Source organism: Chlamydotis macqueenii, chromosome 3 (genome assembly GCF_036417535.1).
Source record: "Chlamydotis macqueenii isolate bChlMac1 chromosome 3, bChlMac1.mat, whole genome shotgun sequence".
Classification (NCBI taxonomy): domain Eukaryota; kingdom Metazoa; phylum Chordata; class Aves; order Otidiformes; family Otididae; genus Chlamydotis; species Chlamydotis macqueenii.
In genome coordinates, this window is record NC_141558.1 from 59,592,825 (window position 1) to 59,609,500 (window position 16,676).

Genomic DNA, 16,676 nt, shown 5'->3' on the forward strand with positions numbered 1-16,676 from the left:
GTGGAAAAATGACACGCTTAGTTTGAATAACTAGCTCTTTACTTCACTAGGAAATTATAAGTATTTAAATCCATATTTTTATGAAAATGGCAACTAAAATTTATTACATTGTCTATATATCAAGCTACTCTATAGTTTGCTATTTGGCTGTTTTTACATGTTTGAGTTAATTCGTTAGTCCCAGAACAACTTTTTGAATTGGTTTACACTTTGATATTACATTGAAGGCAGTGCTATTAGCCTAGGAGTATATGCTTAGAGTCTCCAGAAAAAAAATGCATTTCACTCACATTCTTTGTTACAAGTAAGGCACTTCACCACTTGGAACAAAAATGAATGCAGAGCCCTTTAGAGAGAGGGCTGAATTGAGGAGGACTATAATCTCTCTCAGTAGGTGGTTGGATATGATGAAAAGGAGTTTCTTGCCTCTGAAAAAAACAATCCTAAAATTACTCTGAGTACAGTATCATTGAGGTATGTCATTTGTGTACCATTCTGTTGATTTCTGTACCTGATGTTTGCAACTTCTAACCTTCTTCTCTGCAAACTCTGCCTGAAAGTGGATAAAGTCTCCATCTCCTTGTAATGTTTTCTAGACTGTCTACACCCACACTGATACCTGTGTGAACTCATGACTACTAAACTGTATCACAAGGGATTAAATAACTCGATGCTAAGCCCACACCAACTAAATTAGACAATATTCCTGTACCTGTCTGAGTCAGAGATCAAAGAATTCTGAAAATCTTGTGGCAGGAGCCGCATGCATAACATCACAGATTTTAGTCAGAACGATGGATGTGGGGACTACTAGAGTCATGGATACATGAGCAGAAAAATGGATTGTGGCATACAAATGGCCGGTCTCACGTTGTGAGTCTCCAGTGCTACAAGTTCAGTCTGCAGATTTTTTTCTTCTTTCACTGATCTTATCTGTTTCGTTTTCTCATTTCTTGCTTTCATTGTGCTTTTTTCCTAACATAAGTCCCAGCTGCTGTTTTCGCTGTTTTCCTTTTGCTTTCTGTGCTGGTCTTTCCTTGTAGTCTTTGGCAGATCTGTTGTGAAACATACACAATCCCCTTCTTTTCCTCCAGCAGCTCTTCTTTCCCACTCATCTTGACTGTTACCCATTAGTCACATGCAGATTGCTAAGGTGGATCACTTTTTTATTTTTCCAGAAATAGACAGGTTTCTCATATTCAAAAGTACCGTTTCGGTGTATCAAATAGAAATCACATAGTATTGGGTATGACCTCTGAAGACTTCTAACCAGGCAATGCCCACACAGATATAGCACATATTGCTTATATGGTAAAAAAATATTTGTGTAACATGAACTTTGTCTACGCTTTAAATATTATGTCTACACTTTAAACATTATGTGCACAATATAAAAGTAACAAAAAAAAATTAAACAAATAATGCTGAAATGTCTCATCGTTCCATATCTGAAAGTAATGCAGAAAGCTAATGACTCTTTAATAGCTGGGCTAAGGCTTTTTATCTTCAGTAGAGTTCTTGCTGTGATTGTTTTTCTAGCACTGGCCTAGTTGTACGTGCCTTGGAGAAATCCTGGAACTAAAGCACTCTTCATATTATTCTGAAGGTATCTCTTGATGGTGATTTAAGATTTTAAATAGAAAACAAAAATGTCAAGGCTGCAACAGAGCCTCTACAAGCTGCAGCTGGGCTGACACATGTAGAGGAAAATCCTGTCGGTTAAAAATAGAAACTTGCTCCACCCGTGGATTAACTTTATATCTAATCCACTCATGTTCTGCCACATGGCACACTACCTACACACACGAACTGTGAGGTTGAGCACAGAGCTATGAATTTACATTAGACAGTACTTCCTCCCTATCAATTTTTATAGTTCTGAACTGAAACAAATCTGGAAGAAACGTCCAAATGTTTTTCAAACACATAATACCGGTCGGTTATCTGCACACTGATGTTTATGGAGATACAAATCCATCAAACTAAAAACGGTCCATTGTTGAGACCAGTGATCACTGCAAGTCAGTTTATTCGCGCTCCAGAATTGTCTCTGCTGACTTCAGTACGCAGTGTATTATGCTGAACAACTTGAAAAGTCTACGTCTATTCAATGCTATGGATTTACATACTTAGTTTGTCTCTAAAATGACTTACATATCTGTCATCCATGAGAGACAAGCTCATTCTTTTGGGAGTCTTCTGAAATGTGCTTCTCACCGTCTATGTACTTTCAGTATTGAAACTTAATTGTAAATTGTAAAACTGGCAATAAATTTTAAGATGTTTGATTAGATCAACAGAGGACAGATTCTTCAGAGGCATTATCTGTTGAGTAAGATTAAGGCAAATGCAACATTTAGCACTCCTGTGCAAAGAGCAATCCAGTCTTGCTCTTCTAAGCAAACTGCAGTTGAAATCCAGCCACTGATATTGTATTTAAGATGAAGTTGCCTTCTAGCAATTTTGCTGTTACAACCTTACTATGGTTAAAGAGATAAAGAGTTACTTGAAGCCACTACTGTGATTTGTTTGGTGTTTTTTAATTACCACTACCCATAGACTTGCACTTTGGCATTGGCTACATGCAGCTGGGGGAGAGAGAAAGGGATATGTAAAAAAGTGCCTGTGGGTAGCATTTGCTTTTCCTCCTTCCAGCACAGCCAAACCATAAATGCTTCATTAGCAAAAGACAGAACAGCCAGAAGCTAATGGAGAAAGCATTTGTCCGTACCATCTCTAGAAGCAAGGGAGTCAACCATATATTGGGGATTGTTTGTCTGCCTGCTGTTGTCTTGGGAAGATTTTAGGTGAGAGCTTTAAGATGGGAAGAGATGCAGAGCTATATGCTGTTCATGAATTCCTCTTTGCCAGGGGTTTGCCAGTAAAGACTGCTTTAAACCTACAGTGATTTATGCCAGATAAGGTGACTTTAAAGTTTTGCAGTGCTTGTGAGAGGTCAATCTCTAGCCTAAATTAGAGTCAGCATTTCATAAAATACAGTAGATAACAAGCATCCTGAAAACATGCAATTCAAATCTGTTTTTTCTTTTCCTTGTAGGATTTTGCAGCAGTGTTGCATCGTTGCTCTTACCCTCCTTATAGTTTATTTGTTTTTAAAAAGAGACAGTGTATCTAATTATTTGCTTAACAGAAAATGTAGATACAAAAGCTAAAAGTGATTATATACAACAGCTAAAAGTGATGACATTGACATTACAAACAAATGTAAGATACAAAATGTCTGGTAAGATAAATATTAGCCTTACAATTAGACAGTTGCTAACTTAATTTTAATTACATTGTTAATGAAACCATAGAATTCATGTAAATATAAAGGCAAGTTCTAATTTTTCTTTTCAAAAATCATCTAGATTTGGGTAGATGAAGTTGTCTTTGAACAAGCAGTATGCCAAAATCTGTCCTCCACAAATCATTGAAATTACTCCAGATCCTGAAAGAAAATATATGACTGGTTTATATTAATTTTTATAGTGGAATACAAATGTTACGATAAAACTTTAAACAGACATTCTTTTTATCTTCAACTTTTTAAAAATGGTCTGTCTACTTTAACATTTTGCCCAAGGCTTTAACCACCTACAAGGCTATCAGGTCCAGCAGCTGCTGATGCAAAACCAATTGCAGGACTGGGAATTTATTTGCCTGTCCCAATCACTTAGGAATTTACTGCAGCTGTTGATCCTTGTTAGCCATCATATAATAAAGAAGAACAGAAGCCAGTCCTTTTCCCTTAACTATTTTTCAAGATAATATATCCTAGTACAAAGCTATGCTTTTAGTTTTACAGAAAATTAAGCATCCAGAAATGTAGGTTTGCCATTCACTCTAAGGAAATGTGATGACTGAGATTTATCTCATCTATCATAAGTACTTGTGCACAGTGTTTATAAAAATTGTCTCTGAACATGCCTGTTTCTTTCCATTGATTGTAAAGGGTATCAAAGAAGACTAGTTTGGACAACTGTCTTTTTGACACATGAATTAAGTGAGATTGTTTGATTAGTCAGGACTTAATAATGGTTTATTTCAAGACGTGAACATATCTGCTGAGTAACATAAGCTGAATACGTTCTGTCGTAAAACATAAGATTTTTTTTGCGGCAAGGCAAATGTTAGCCCAGCATTACTTGCCTGTGTCATTAAAAGAAGTATAAACGAAAAGCATGTATTTCTTCTTTAAATGTTGACAATTCTCAAGTTAGTGCGATGACAGGCATTGAATAAAAACAATTTATACTGTAAACATTATTTTTCTACACAGAGTCTAACAATTTAAACTAAAGAATGTCATTATACCTAGTGCCAGCCACCAGTGTAACATCAGGGGGAATTCAGACATAACTGCAAGGAGAAGAAAAGGAGAACTGTAAATTTTTAAGCAATGAGGATGGGGACATATAAACATTACATTATGTTCTCAAAGGTCTGCTTAGTTATATTTCATAAATTATATACTTTACATTTATTGAAATTGCAAACGCATATTTCGGTCCTGATCATTCAGATACTTGGCCATGCCATTAAGCTTAGCATGGTGAGCGATCCCACTGGAAGGCAAGTCTTAAACCTAGCAAGTGTGTGCTAAACAGAGCTCTTAGACTGTCTGCAGAAGAAGTGCCTTTTTACTACTTACCTGTACACAGTTTAGCATAACAGAGGCACTGATCCCCTGGTAGAGTGCTTACATATTGCCGCAATCCAAATAAATTAAGCTGCCTGACATTTTCCGTTTAACGGGTGATGCAATGCGTGAAAGATGGGCTGGGTCTGCACACTGCAAGTTAGTACCATTGCACAGGATGCTCTCTCCTGTGTCAGGCACTTGCCCTTGCCTTACACAAGCTGACCCACATCCTCACTGTATGATCAACTGCAAGGCCATTACATGACCCAATATCCCCCTCCCCCCCCAAAAAAAAACAAAGCTGACAGGGCTATAGAGGTAGTAAAATGAGCTGGGAGGCACACTGCATATGCTGGCAGCTCAGAGTCAGCCAGCAGAGATTTGGTTGGCCATCTGAAAGAAACAATAACAAATCTGGGGTTGTTTGGACATCAAAGTGCATCATCTGATGTAATGACAGAAGATACTTTCCTGTATAAATGATATACAAAGCAGCTTTTGTTGTAGCTTCTGTAAATTCCTTGATTTAATTACAAAAGTTATTAATAAGGAATAATAGTAGTTTAAATTCCAGGAAATCAAATGCTGTAGATGAGAAATTGTGCTTAATTTTTAAAAATGAAGTCTCTGTTAGTCTCTGGCTTAACTCATCATGGGAACTGGGGAATCTCCATCTGTATAAAGTGCTAAAAGACAAATGGACAAAGGATTGGAAAATGGAAGATGAATTAATATGTAGCAGGGAGGGAGTCCTAATTTTTCAGTGATATTTTTCCTATTTCTAAATTCTTGAATAAAAATACTAAGCTCATTGTTATAGGAGAAAAGAATCCCCCAATGGGCTCTGGCAAGGATGAGATTAAAATATATTTCCTAATCAGCCGTAGCAGCATTCTGCAAAACAGCATGAGAAGAGGGAGCAGGTTACCAGGGACTAGCAAAAAGTGATGATGAGTCTCATTTGCAGCAGCCTGAACAACTATTCTTTTCCTTTTGTTTCCTTTGACAGGAAGAGTTTCAGAAAAAAAAAAAAAACAATGATGCTTCAATGGTAAAATTCTTTCTTTTTCTCAATGAGATTTAGTTCAAATGATCAAACTTAAAAACTTCCAATTGGCTTTGCTGAAGCAAGGCTCATTTTTACTCTGAACTAGAGCTGAAGTGTTAATGAGGAGATCTTAAACTGTCAGGACATGGACAATTATTAATTCATTGTTTTAGAGAAAGACACACTTCCCAGATGCTGAAATTGTATCTAGACTGGATCTGTTTGATATGAACTGTTAGATTATGAACAAGAACTCAGGTTTTTTAATAAGAAAATAGTTTTTTAAAATACTGCAACAAATCCACAATTGAGTTTCAAATGGCAGGATTCGAAAATATGCATGAGGCAAATGGACGCAAACCAGAGATATATATTTATTTAGCTTTAAGGAAAAACTGTTAAGTTAGTCCAGTAATACAACAGATGAATCATAGTTGATTGCTCCTTCAATCTGTGATACTATGCATATATTTAGCAGTAAACCTACTTACCAACTGAAGTTATGATGATATGAATAATAGTAACTGTTACAGCATAATCCCAAACCCATTCTTCCACAACCAAGGCAAACAGCAGACCACAAACAAAGTAAGTTATTTCCAATGATATCACAAGAACTGTAAATGAAAACAGGATATTTACACCAAACAAGGTTTTGAAAAGCTTTTCCTCATATTAAAAATAATAGCAATAGGAAGTTAAAATGTCTGAGTTAAAATATTACACTTATGTTTTCATTATAAAGCTCATTTCTAATTTTGCCACAGACATCTATCTGCATGGGTGGTATCTTGATTTACATTTTTAAATGTTATGTATTTAATGTATTTAATGTAAAAACAAGAGGATTAATGGCATTATGACCAGTGACAGGATTATGACCAGTTTATACAGCCCAGAGGAGAAATGGTGTGGAAATCTTACTTAGGGACCATCCACCCTCTTTGCCTATGGTGCCAAATAGTTTCGGTTGATTCTGACGTAGGTCAAATTTTTTTAATCCGAAACAGAATTCTGTGATTAAGGGGTTATGTTTGGTAAGAAACTTCAAAGATTTCTCCCTGTCGACTTCATTGTGTCATATATAAAAAAAATATATATACCAGAATATATATAGATATCAGAACACTTTAAGGACAAGGTGTGTGAGGGGAGATAGGGCAGAGGGCCTGCAAGGTGAGCAGAGGCCGTCCATCCATCCATATGAGTCTCATGATCCGTACAAGCAGGAACCTGGCTTCTCTCAGTGCTGATGGCAAGGCTGACGCAGCTGCCATGCTGTCACTCTGCCTGATGTTCGGCAGCTAGCTCTGTGTTGTGTTAAACCATGAATGGAGATTACCAGCAAAGTGATAACAACTAAATTATGCTCCCAAAAGAGACTATTAAAGTTATCTGATCAAGAAAATTCCTTCTCTTGGTGACGAAATGCTGCATTTCTGTCCCCTGGCACTTTCTCTGGAGTGTACAGAGCTATGCGGTGCCACCAGCCCATGCTGACCAACTCCCCTGATGCGGGGCGCAGCCCTGCAAAAGTAATGGCAGGGGCAAGCCATGCCTCCCCGGTAGGCAGGGAAGCAGTCTGGGAGGCACAGAGCAGCTACACTGGGAAGGCCCAGCATTTGATGGGATGTATTCTTCAACAAAGCAATGGTGTGATGCTTAGCTGTCAGCTTGTTTATTTGCTATTACAGCTAATGGGATCAAAACCAGTCACTTTTAGGGCAAAGTTTGACTTTATGCTTGGTGGCTACCTGGGGTAGCAGGGGGTTGGATGGAAAATGTGAGCTGAGTTCTCAGCTCTAGCTGAGTTCTCATATAACAGACCGTAATCATGCATTTGTAATTCATATAATTTTCCATCTAAATGAATTTTGTTCTTCTTTTTAAGTACATAAGCATGTAAAAGTCACATTTTTAATGGAATTCTTTATGTTTTTACTGTTGCAGGAAGGTAATACCTAAGATTACTGCAGCTGAGAGTAGACACACCATAATTATTTTTTCACTGTATTTAATTTATACATTTTGCAGCATTTTGTGCCTTTTAGTTTTATTCTTTTCTTTATAAGGGTCAATTAGTTCCTACTGTAATATGGCTCTTTCACTCAGCAGTTTAAAAAAGTGTAAAAAATAAGAAAAAGATAACTGAAAAAACCGCATGCAGTTAGGAAAGTGGGAAATAACACTGCAAAACATGTAATGTTTGACAATGCATTTTAGTATTTCTAGTTTATTGTATTTCATGATGATAGCATCCCTTTAAATGATTCCAATTATTTTATAATTCAGAAAGTATACTTAGTGTAGACAGATACTCTGTAAACTTTCTTACCAAACTGGGCCAGCAATGATACCTCAGTTCTGAGCTGAATTCCATTTTTATTTTGAGGTTATCTTTTAAAGACATAATTCTGTTTTTAACAGGCATCAGTGAGACTCTTGAGTAAACAAATTATCATTTGCAACATCATTCAGAGACCTTTGTTCTGTCTCTGTGCCCACCGACTTGAAACAGATCCTGTTATGTTTTGCTATTCCATGTTATTTCACTGGGTGGAGAGAAAGGAGGGTGGGCTACTAACCGGTAGCAGGATAGAGTTACTGTCTTTAGCATATAAACATGCTGCATCAAACTAGCTGATATAATTTTTTTTGGGAAAAAATAATTATATTGAGACACAGTAATTACATTAGGGTCCTGAAAAGTACTTCTAATGGAATATGATTTAATTTTCTTTTCCATTGCTACAACTGAAATGCTCTTTTTTCCCCTGTATTGACACTGTACAAACATCCATGCATTTTTATTACTCTTTTTAACCTGATGAATTAACTGATTTACTTTTGAGCTTTACTTACTTTACTGACAGATGATGTGGTTTGCCTTTGTAAAATAGATTACAAACCTGTTAAAATTTCATGTATGCATGTAATTTTTTAGGAATGACAGTTTAGGAAAAAGAATATATTTTGAGAGCTTCAGACAAAAATGCAGAAATTTATTTTAGGATACATAAAGATATGTTTAGGGATTGAGCTACAATCAAACCTTGAAATTTTAATGCACACTGTATTCAGGCATTACCAAAGCAAGATTTCCATTAGTTGAATGGGATCTGTTATTCAGATCTGGATCCAGTATGGTTCATAAATATGCTGCCACTTTGTGGAGGAACTTTACAGAGAATAGGGAATTTTTCTGCAGTGAAAATGAAGCATCCTGCCAAAGTAGCATGTTTTCTTCAGAAGAACAACTCAAGGAAAAGCCTAACAATCACTTGAATGAGAAGTAGCAACACAGAAATGAGAAGTGCAGGGAAGATGAATAAGCATTTAAATGCATTGTAGTTAAAATGCAGAAATCATTAGTCTTACTAAAACACCTTTAAAATACTATCCATAAGGAAGACAAGTTTATGCATAGACACATCTGTTTTCTTGGCTACGAAAAAAAAAGAGAGAAACAAACTTCAGTTACCTAAATAATACGGGTTAATCCATGAGGGATTTGTCTTAAAATCAAAAGGTGCCAAACCATCCAGCATTTTAATCCTGTGAAAATAGAAATAATAAATTTAATCAGAGCTTTTCCATAAAGACTTAGTGATTATATGACACATTATTGGTGTTTCAAAATATGATTTCAAGTGGCATACTCCGAGCTTTTACAAGCTCTCTACGTTCCATCACGTGTTGTGGTTTTGCCCTTGCACAAAGTGTCCATGATCTCCAGTTTTATTTAAGACATGTCTGGCTCTATACATGCTAATCAGCTTCCTAAGGGAATATAATTTGTCTTTTTTATCAGCTATTAAGTATTTCTTTTCCTTTTTTAATGTCATCTTCGCTTTTATGTTCATTTATTTACATGGTGCAAGTGCAAGGAAGTAGATTAGAACCCACATTTCATGTTAGTTTTGAGTCTCCATTTGTCAAGTTGTGCACTTGAACAAAGGTTCCAGTACAGCAATTCAACTGAATTTTAAAAATGTGTTCACACAATAACTGGGACTGGATGTCTCCAGTCTGGATGCCTCCTCTACAGAGTCGTAGCTCTACCCATTATGTCCAGTTGTAGTATGCCACCATATTAAACTAAAGATAAGGAAATCTTACTTGAATACTGCAAAGCACACAGATAGGACCACATAGTACACTGTGTAGAAAACTATCATGCAAATCAACAGGTTCACCAAAACAACCTGCAAAAGGGAAAAAGACACTAAATCCTAATGCCACGTTTACATTAGGTACATAATTGTTAGAAAATAATGCAACATTTCTATCAATCATAATGTGAAAACAAAAAAAAAAAAACAAAACAAAATATTTAGACAGAATTTTTGCTGTTACCGATTACATAAAAGTTGTTAATGGCTCTTTGATACATTTCAGCTCATAATATGTGATTATAATGCATGGTTCACTGTTTTTATCATATATTATTGTATTCCAATTATTTATTGAATGTATAAGTGTTCAGAAAAAGAGAAGCACATTTCTTGACAGTTACTACACAGGACACCTTGAGAGTTTAAGATCATCCAGATGCTTAACTAGTTTTTAACCTAGTTTTAGCCTACTTTTTCACTTAAAAGAAATGCCATCCTTGTAAGTATGTTGAAACTGTATACAAATAAAATGCAGAAAATTGTAAAGTAGTAACTGTTAAGTTTCCCAGCCTCTAGAAAACATGTCACCCTGGTGCTTAATTCCAAAGATAAAGATGTAGACAACATAAATGAGTAATAAGGCATACTTGTTAAATATTTGTCAAAGTTAAATAGTTTGTGAATTAATTCTAAATAAATTCCAACTTCAAATTGCAAAAATACGACTAAGAATATGAGTTTCATAAGGCAGCCCTTACATTATGATCAAATACTGTCTCTTTAAGAAAAGAGAAACACTATATATATAATTATACAATGAATGTTTGTTTCGTAAGATACCTTGGTATCATTATTTCTTTCATTCCATTTCAGTGTCTTCATTTCTAAACTAAAGTTTCAGAAGCAATGTAGCCAGATAAAAACCTGGTAGCTTTCATCTAATAAAGTTCATAAAATGCCTGAGATCCTTTCAAGTGAACATTTCTCTGATCACATATTTTTTAACTTCTTTGTACTTTTCCTCTTTCAATGGCTTTTTTTTAAAGGAATGAAACAAAAAAAAAACCCCAAATTTATAAGATACTGTGAAGTTTCAAAAATCATTTCCATTTTGCAAAATTTGAAAGAGTCTTGCTATTTCTATTTATTTGCATTTGTGCAAGAATTTTTATCAAAACTGGATACTGACTGCCCTTATCATTGCTGTGGATATTGAGGATAAAGTTGGATAATGTTCTTGACAACCGATTCAAAATTAATAAAGAAAAAAAGAAAAGAAAAGGTATAGAATATTTTTTTAAGTCCTCATTTTTAATTTAAACTCAGTTGGCAGGTAAGATTGCAATGAAAAATATAAAACATAAGCCAGCTCTAAAGTACAATTTCCATTTTAATTCAGTTTGTTGTATGCTGGTAAAAGGAGCCCTTATTCAAGGAGGTAGTGACTCTGAGAAGGGCTGTAGACAAGCGTTAGCTCATACAAGCTCATTTTTATGAGCTTCTCTTGCAATATTGTGACACAAAACAAGCCCTTAAGGCTTTGGGTTTTAACGTAGGAGACTATATAGAAATAAGGGAGAAGTATTACCTCTAAATGTAGCACTGGGAAAACAAAGTGGCATCCAATTTGGCACCAGCAATTTTTCAAGTAAGTTAAGAAATTAAGAAGGTGCAGAAAAGAGCAACAACAACGACCTGATGGCTAGAAATGTAGAGGTTTTTTTTTTCATTAGGACTACAGCCCTAAAGAGGTCAATCTGTTTAGCTCTGAGGGCTGATTTGATTATGATGGATAAGTACCTTCGCAGGCAGAAAATACCAGGTACTTAAGGGCTCTTTAATCTATCAGAAAAGCCACAAGAAGTAAACAGCTGCAAGTTATAGCTAGACAAATTTGAAAGATGCGTGAAGGACATTTTTAACTGTAAAGGCAATTAGCCAATGGAACAAACTGCCTTTGGAAATAATAGATCCTTCAGAGCAAAACCAGATGCCTCTCTGGATGAAGCTTCACTCAAATATCTCTAATGTCATCACTTCTGGCCTTAGTTCTTTGAAAGATTGTGTGGTAGATAACGTATTTACTGAACTATCCGACATTGACAGAAGTGTGGATAGTGTTTATTTAGCAAACTACTAATTTTTATATTGCTAAATATTGTAAAGCGTAAAATACTGAATATTGCATCTGTCTCCCACAAGAAGAGAGATCAAGGAGCTTTAGTTTCTAGTGCAATAGAAGAGAAATCCATTGTGCCTGTAAAAACTGATATTTTTCAATAAGTAAATGTCCAAGGCAGTCTTACTCTTTTCTTCTTTCCCCACATCAAAACAAAGCCAAGCAAAAACTGAGAATGATTAATCTCTCTCCAGTGGTTTATTCTGAGAGCTAAATACAGCTTTCCCATTTCCACCCTCTTTAGCCTTATTCTAAATAAAAACTGGACAAATAACTCATTTGATCCCTTCTTTTTCACAGTGTACGCCATGGTCACCGTAATGTTAGTTGACTACAATGTCATGTGGAAGTTTGGCAGCCATGCCACTTCCTACCCACTTCAAAGTATCTCTAAGCATTGGACGTTTCACCTTTGGCACATCTTTGGTGGGAATAATTTTCATTCTGTTGCTCTGAGCAGATGTACATTTCCTGTAATTCTTTATCCGCTGCCCCATCTCTAGCAACTGCCTCCTTGAAGCCTTGTCTACTCTAGATGTAGATCTGTACTGTAATAAAAGCTGTGAGACAAGACTGAAGTGAAAATCACAGAGCTGAAGGGCGGCTGTGAGCTGATGACCTGTTGACCCCTGATTACAGTAGGTGAATTCCTAGCTCTCCTGAAGTCAGTGACAAACTTTCATTGGCATCAAAGGCCCAGGATTTTTCTCTTTGTACCCAGAATATTCTTAGTGCCTGCCTTAGGGATGTAGGGATGGATTAGGTATAGCATGCTTTGCTCAGTCAAGTAAGCTAAGGAAATGCATGTAACATGAAAATGAAAACCCTTTGAAAATTTTCCAGTTGTGTCACTTCATTTTTTTTTTTACCTTTCCATCAAAATTTCAACATATTTTTTTTTTAAATCTCTGAATACTTTTTATTTTCAAACTGCTTTTTCCCTTTCTAAATCCTCAGATATTTCAAAGCAAAAACCACAAGTTAAAAACTGCAGGGTTTATTTTATGTTAAAAGAAAGAAAGAATCTTAGGAAATCACTGGTGTCATCAAATGTAGGATTTTATTAGATATTTCCAAGAATTATACCTTATAAATTGAACTACGTCACATATTTTGAAATCCTTTTTGTAAGATGTACTTACTACCAGCACTGTAGCATAAAGCATCCTTTTAATTTTACTTTTTAGGAAGAGAACACTGAAGAACACTTTGTAAGAATGAAAGCAACAGCTCTTTCACACCCTGCGGTAGCTGTCTAATTCTCTAACTACTATCCAGCGACATACAATGCTATACAAACTCAATTCCCTTTACCTTAGTCTCAGCAGCTTTGACCTTGAGAGCCATGGACACATGATGCGTGAACGGAAGTGCTGTTGCTATATTCCGTATGCCAATATCAGCAGGAAGAAGCAGCTGGTTTTCACCCCAAAAAAACCAGTCTTATAGGTGAGTATAGGACAGAGTGAGGCGAGTTGATTGGATTGAACTGAATTGAGACAGAAGCCATCTGCAAGCTAACTGTAAGCCGCTGAAGAGCAAAGAGAAAATCCTACTAGCTCATTTAATGTTTGTACTTCCGAAGCTACGGTCGGCCAAAGCATATCTATAATATCTTAGCTATTTGGAGACAACATTATTAATATTATTTTCTATCTTCTATTTGATTTTTAAGCATTCATCTAATTGCAGTTCCTTGGGGTTATTATACCTTCATACTTTTAATTAGTTTTACAATTTCTGACATTAATTCTATTGACTATAGATGTGGAATGGTACATTCTTCACAATGTTCTTTGCTAATATTTTTCTTCTAACTATCACTTTATTACATCAAGTATAATTCACATTAAATGAGGTATAATTAGGTTAAGAAATGCCAGACTTATGTTATGACTCTTCTTTTCCTGAACCATATTTTGTTCCTTCAGTAGAAGGAAATTTAATGTGCTTTAGAGAAGATCCAACTTCATCTGAGTGGTTCCTTAATGGATTCAGATTTTACTTCTTTCAGACACATTATGATTTGGCATGCTGTGTTATTTGGAAAAAGGAGATCATACAAAGGAACACTTGAGAAAATGAATCAAGAATGAACTTTTTTTTTTTTGCTGTCTCTAACATAATATGTCCAAACTTCATTAGGCTTTGCTATGCTTTTTTAATCATACAAAATAATGTTAATGCTTTAAAATATAGTCTGCACTCAGCAAACAAGAGCTTTCACTTATACATTCGAAAGCTCCAGATTGTGAACACTATCAGGGAAATTACTTGTAGTACTATGTGAAATTCCTTCCTGTGCAAAATGCTAGCACAAAAATCTGTACATCAGTTAAATCCTATTTTGAGGGCTGAAATGATGTCGAAGGAATAGACCAAAACAAAAATTAAAAACTAAATTAATTTGCTTAAATGGTTGCAGTAGCAAATTAATGAAGAAATATTTGCTTTATTAATTAAGAAATATTTGAAAAGGAACAAAATGTTTCAAAGAGCATCCTATCTACCCTAAAAAGCTGAAAACAGCCATGACCTAAAATTAATTTGCATAAACTTTTGCAGTGAGTAGCAAGATAATTGAAAAAGTAATGGATTGCATTAATCTAAGGCCATTATTAAACATAGGAAAAGCTTACATTCACTGACTTACTTCTTCACAAAGAATCAATTTAACCAGACAAAGACTGAGGATAGAACCAAAGTTACTGAGTTTGACTGAAATGTAATGAAAGCTGTAGGCATGGATTTGTTGTGGAAAGTGAGATTTCCTCCCATTCCTATTGCACAGTTCAAAAACTTTAAATACTCTAAGAGAAAGGATAAAATTTCTGTTGCATCCTTGCTTCAAGATTGGAAGCACTTGAATTGTGGTAACCAAGTGAATGGGAGGAAATCCAAATTGGAAGTGGCAGGAACTGTGTGTGTCCCAAAATACTGACTAAATCACTCAATAGTGAATGTTAACGGAAGAGATGTTGTGTTGCTGTTAGCAAAATGCTGAGATAATGGAATAATGAATTTTTTTATTTCTTATTTTTTTCAATTTCTTTTTTACTGGGTCAGCTATAGGAAATAAGATAACTCCTATTCAGTAGAGGGCAGAAGAAGACAAGTTTTAACAGCAGTTAAAGTAAATTATCTGTTTTGGTTTCGACAAGCCCTACTTTTAAATACAGACTATTTTCTGAAGGATTATGCTACAGAGTTTTATTATGGCTATGAGGCAAAATAGGACTCCATTACTTTTGAACCCCTAGAGTTTGTGCTGGTTTGCCTTACAGAAACACCCCAGAAACAGTTACTTTGCTAGGATATCAATACCTTACCCTCACATGTTTGAGAATAGTTAATAAATATTGCTATTTTGCATTTGGCAGTACCCATGTACCTTCTTTGTAGTGATATGTAATGGACAGGATTTAAGAGACAGTGACAAAATCACAACTGCAGACTATTGCAGAATGGAGAATAATTGAAGATATCTTTTGAAAAGGAAATTAAGGATACTTCTATAGTATCTCTTTTTAAGAAACTAATAATGGCACTTAATACTACCCAGGCAATATCTGCTACCTGAATCAAAACAAAAAGTCAATTTGTAATAATGAACTGTGAGAAAATTTTTAGAAAAGCTTCCTCCTAAGTTTTCTGCCTAAGCTTCTTACTTACATGGGGTTTTTTTTTTTTTTAGAAAGTTCCCATTTAAGCCCACAGTTTATTATGCTGTCAAATAGCATTGCAAAAACAATTAACAACAATTTGAAGAACTATCTCATACAGCAATATTACACTAATATCTCTCATGGAAGTTAGCGGATGATTTGTGTTGCTGTTACGCTGGTTGGTTGTGCTACAGCACTGTGCCTTAAGAAGTAGAGCTAGACCCAGAATGACATTTCTTAGGTAACACCAACCCTCACCCCAAAAAAAGATTTAAGATCAGAGAAATTACTAAAACCCAAGGTATGTCGATTCCTTATCCTGGAATCTTTAAGAAAATGTGAAGATCAACCAAATGGATGCTGCCTGGGTTGTGTGGTGAGAAATTTTTAATTAACTGAAGAATGATGACTTCAAAACATGTGTACTCTGTCTCCATCTGCTGATAGGGAGGAACTATACTTACATTGTATATGAGGAGAGAAGGCCTTGGAAAAATAAATAGTGGCCAGTATTTTTTTCTTTTACTGCAGTGACTGGAAGATTCTGTCAATGCAGTGAAGGGAGCTTGATGAAAATGCATTTTTAAAGTAAAAAGCACTAACATTTCTTGACTGAGAATGTGTTACAATTTTAGCAAATATAGCTTAATTGTATTCCGTGAAAAACAACCCATACAGTTTGGTGTTGATCATATATACATTATACAGCCTTAATATGCCAGACTGGCTCTGACGTGGAAGGAGCTAGAATTGTGTGAGGTCTGGGCTCTACCTCCATGAGGATTAAAGCAATTTGGTTCTTTCCTTCTTTAACCTCGGTTGCAGATGGACAAACTTTGAGAGATGGGAAATCTGATAATTAAGTGGAAGTAGGAATGTGCTTTGAATGTATCAGTCGATTATTAGTTCCAGATTTTGTTGGGTTGCTTTTAACAATGTCCTAATTCTTGAAAATATAGTGTAAAAGAGCTTTCAATACAATTGATTAAGTAAGAGGGAAATTTTAGGGTCTTTCAGCTTCTGA

General features: G+C 35.4%; 1 protein-coding gene across 1 annotated transcript; it reads right to left on the bottom strand.

Moving 5' to 3' along the window:
* Window positions 1-3,356: 3,356 nt before the first annotated feature.
* Window positions 3,357-13,334, bottom strand: TMEM244 (transmembrane protein 244). Its single transcript, XM_010122522.2, has 6 exons — window positions 13,302-13,334; window positions 9,813-9,898; window positions 9,175-9,248; window positions 6,185-6,310; window positions 4,318-4,362; window positions 3,357-3,451 (listed from the first exon to the last, which is right to left on the bottom strand). The coding sequence occupies exons 1-6, from the start codon at window positions 13,332-13,334 to the stop codon at window positions 3,357-3,359; spliced, it is 459 nt and encodes a 152-aa protein (XP_010120824.2).
* Window positions 13,335-16,676: the final 3,342 nt, after the last annotated feature.

What these genes read in the sequence shown, in the direction of transcription:
- TMEM244 (XM_010122522.2), bottom strand. Translation starts at nt 13,334, where the DNA reads ATGGCTCTCAAGGTCAAAGCTGCTGAGACTAAG. An exon ending in TATCATCATAACTTCAGTTG is followed by an intron (nt 4,363 to 6,184) that starts GTAAGTAGGTTT and finishes TTCTCCTTGCAG; the next exon opens with TTATGTCTGAATTCCCCCTG. An exon ending in ACACTGGTGGCTGGCACTAG is followed by an intron (nt 3,452 to 4,317) that starts GTATAATGACAT and finishes ATTTTCTTTCAG; the next exon opens with GATCTGGAGTAATTTCAATG.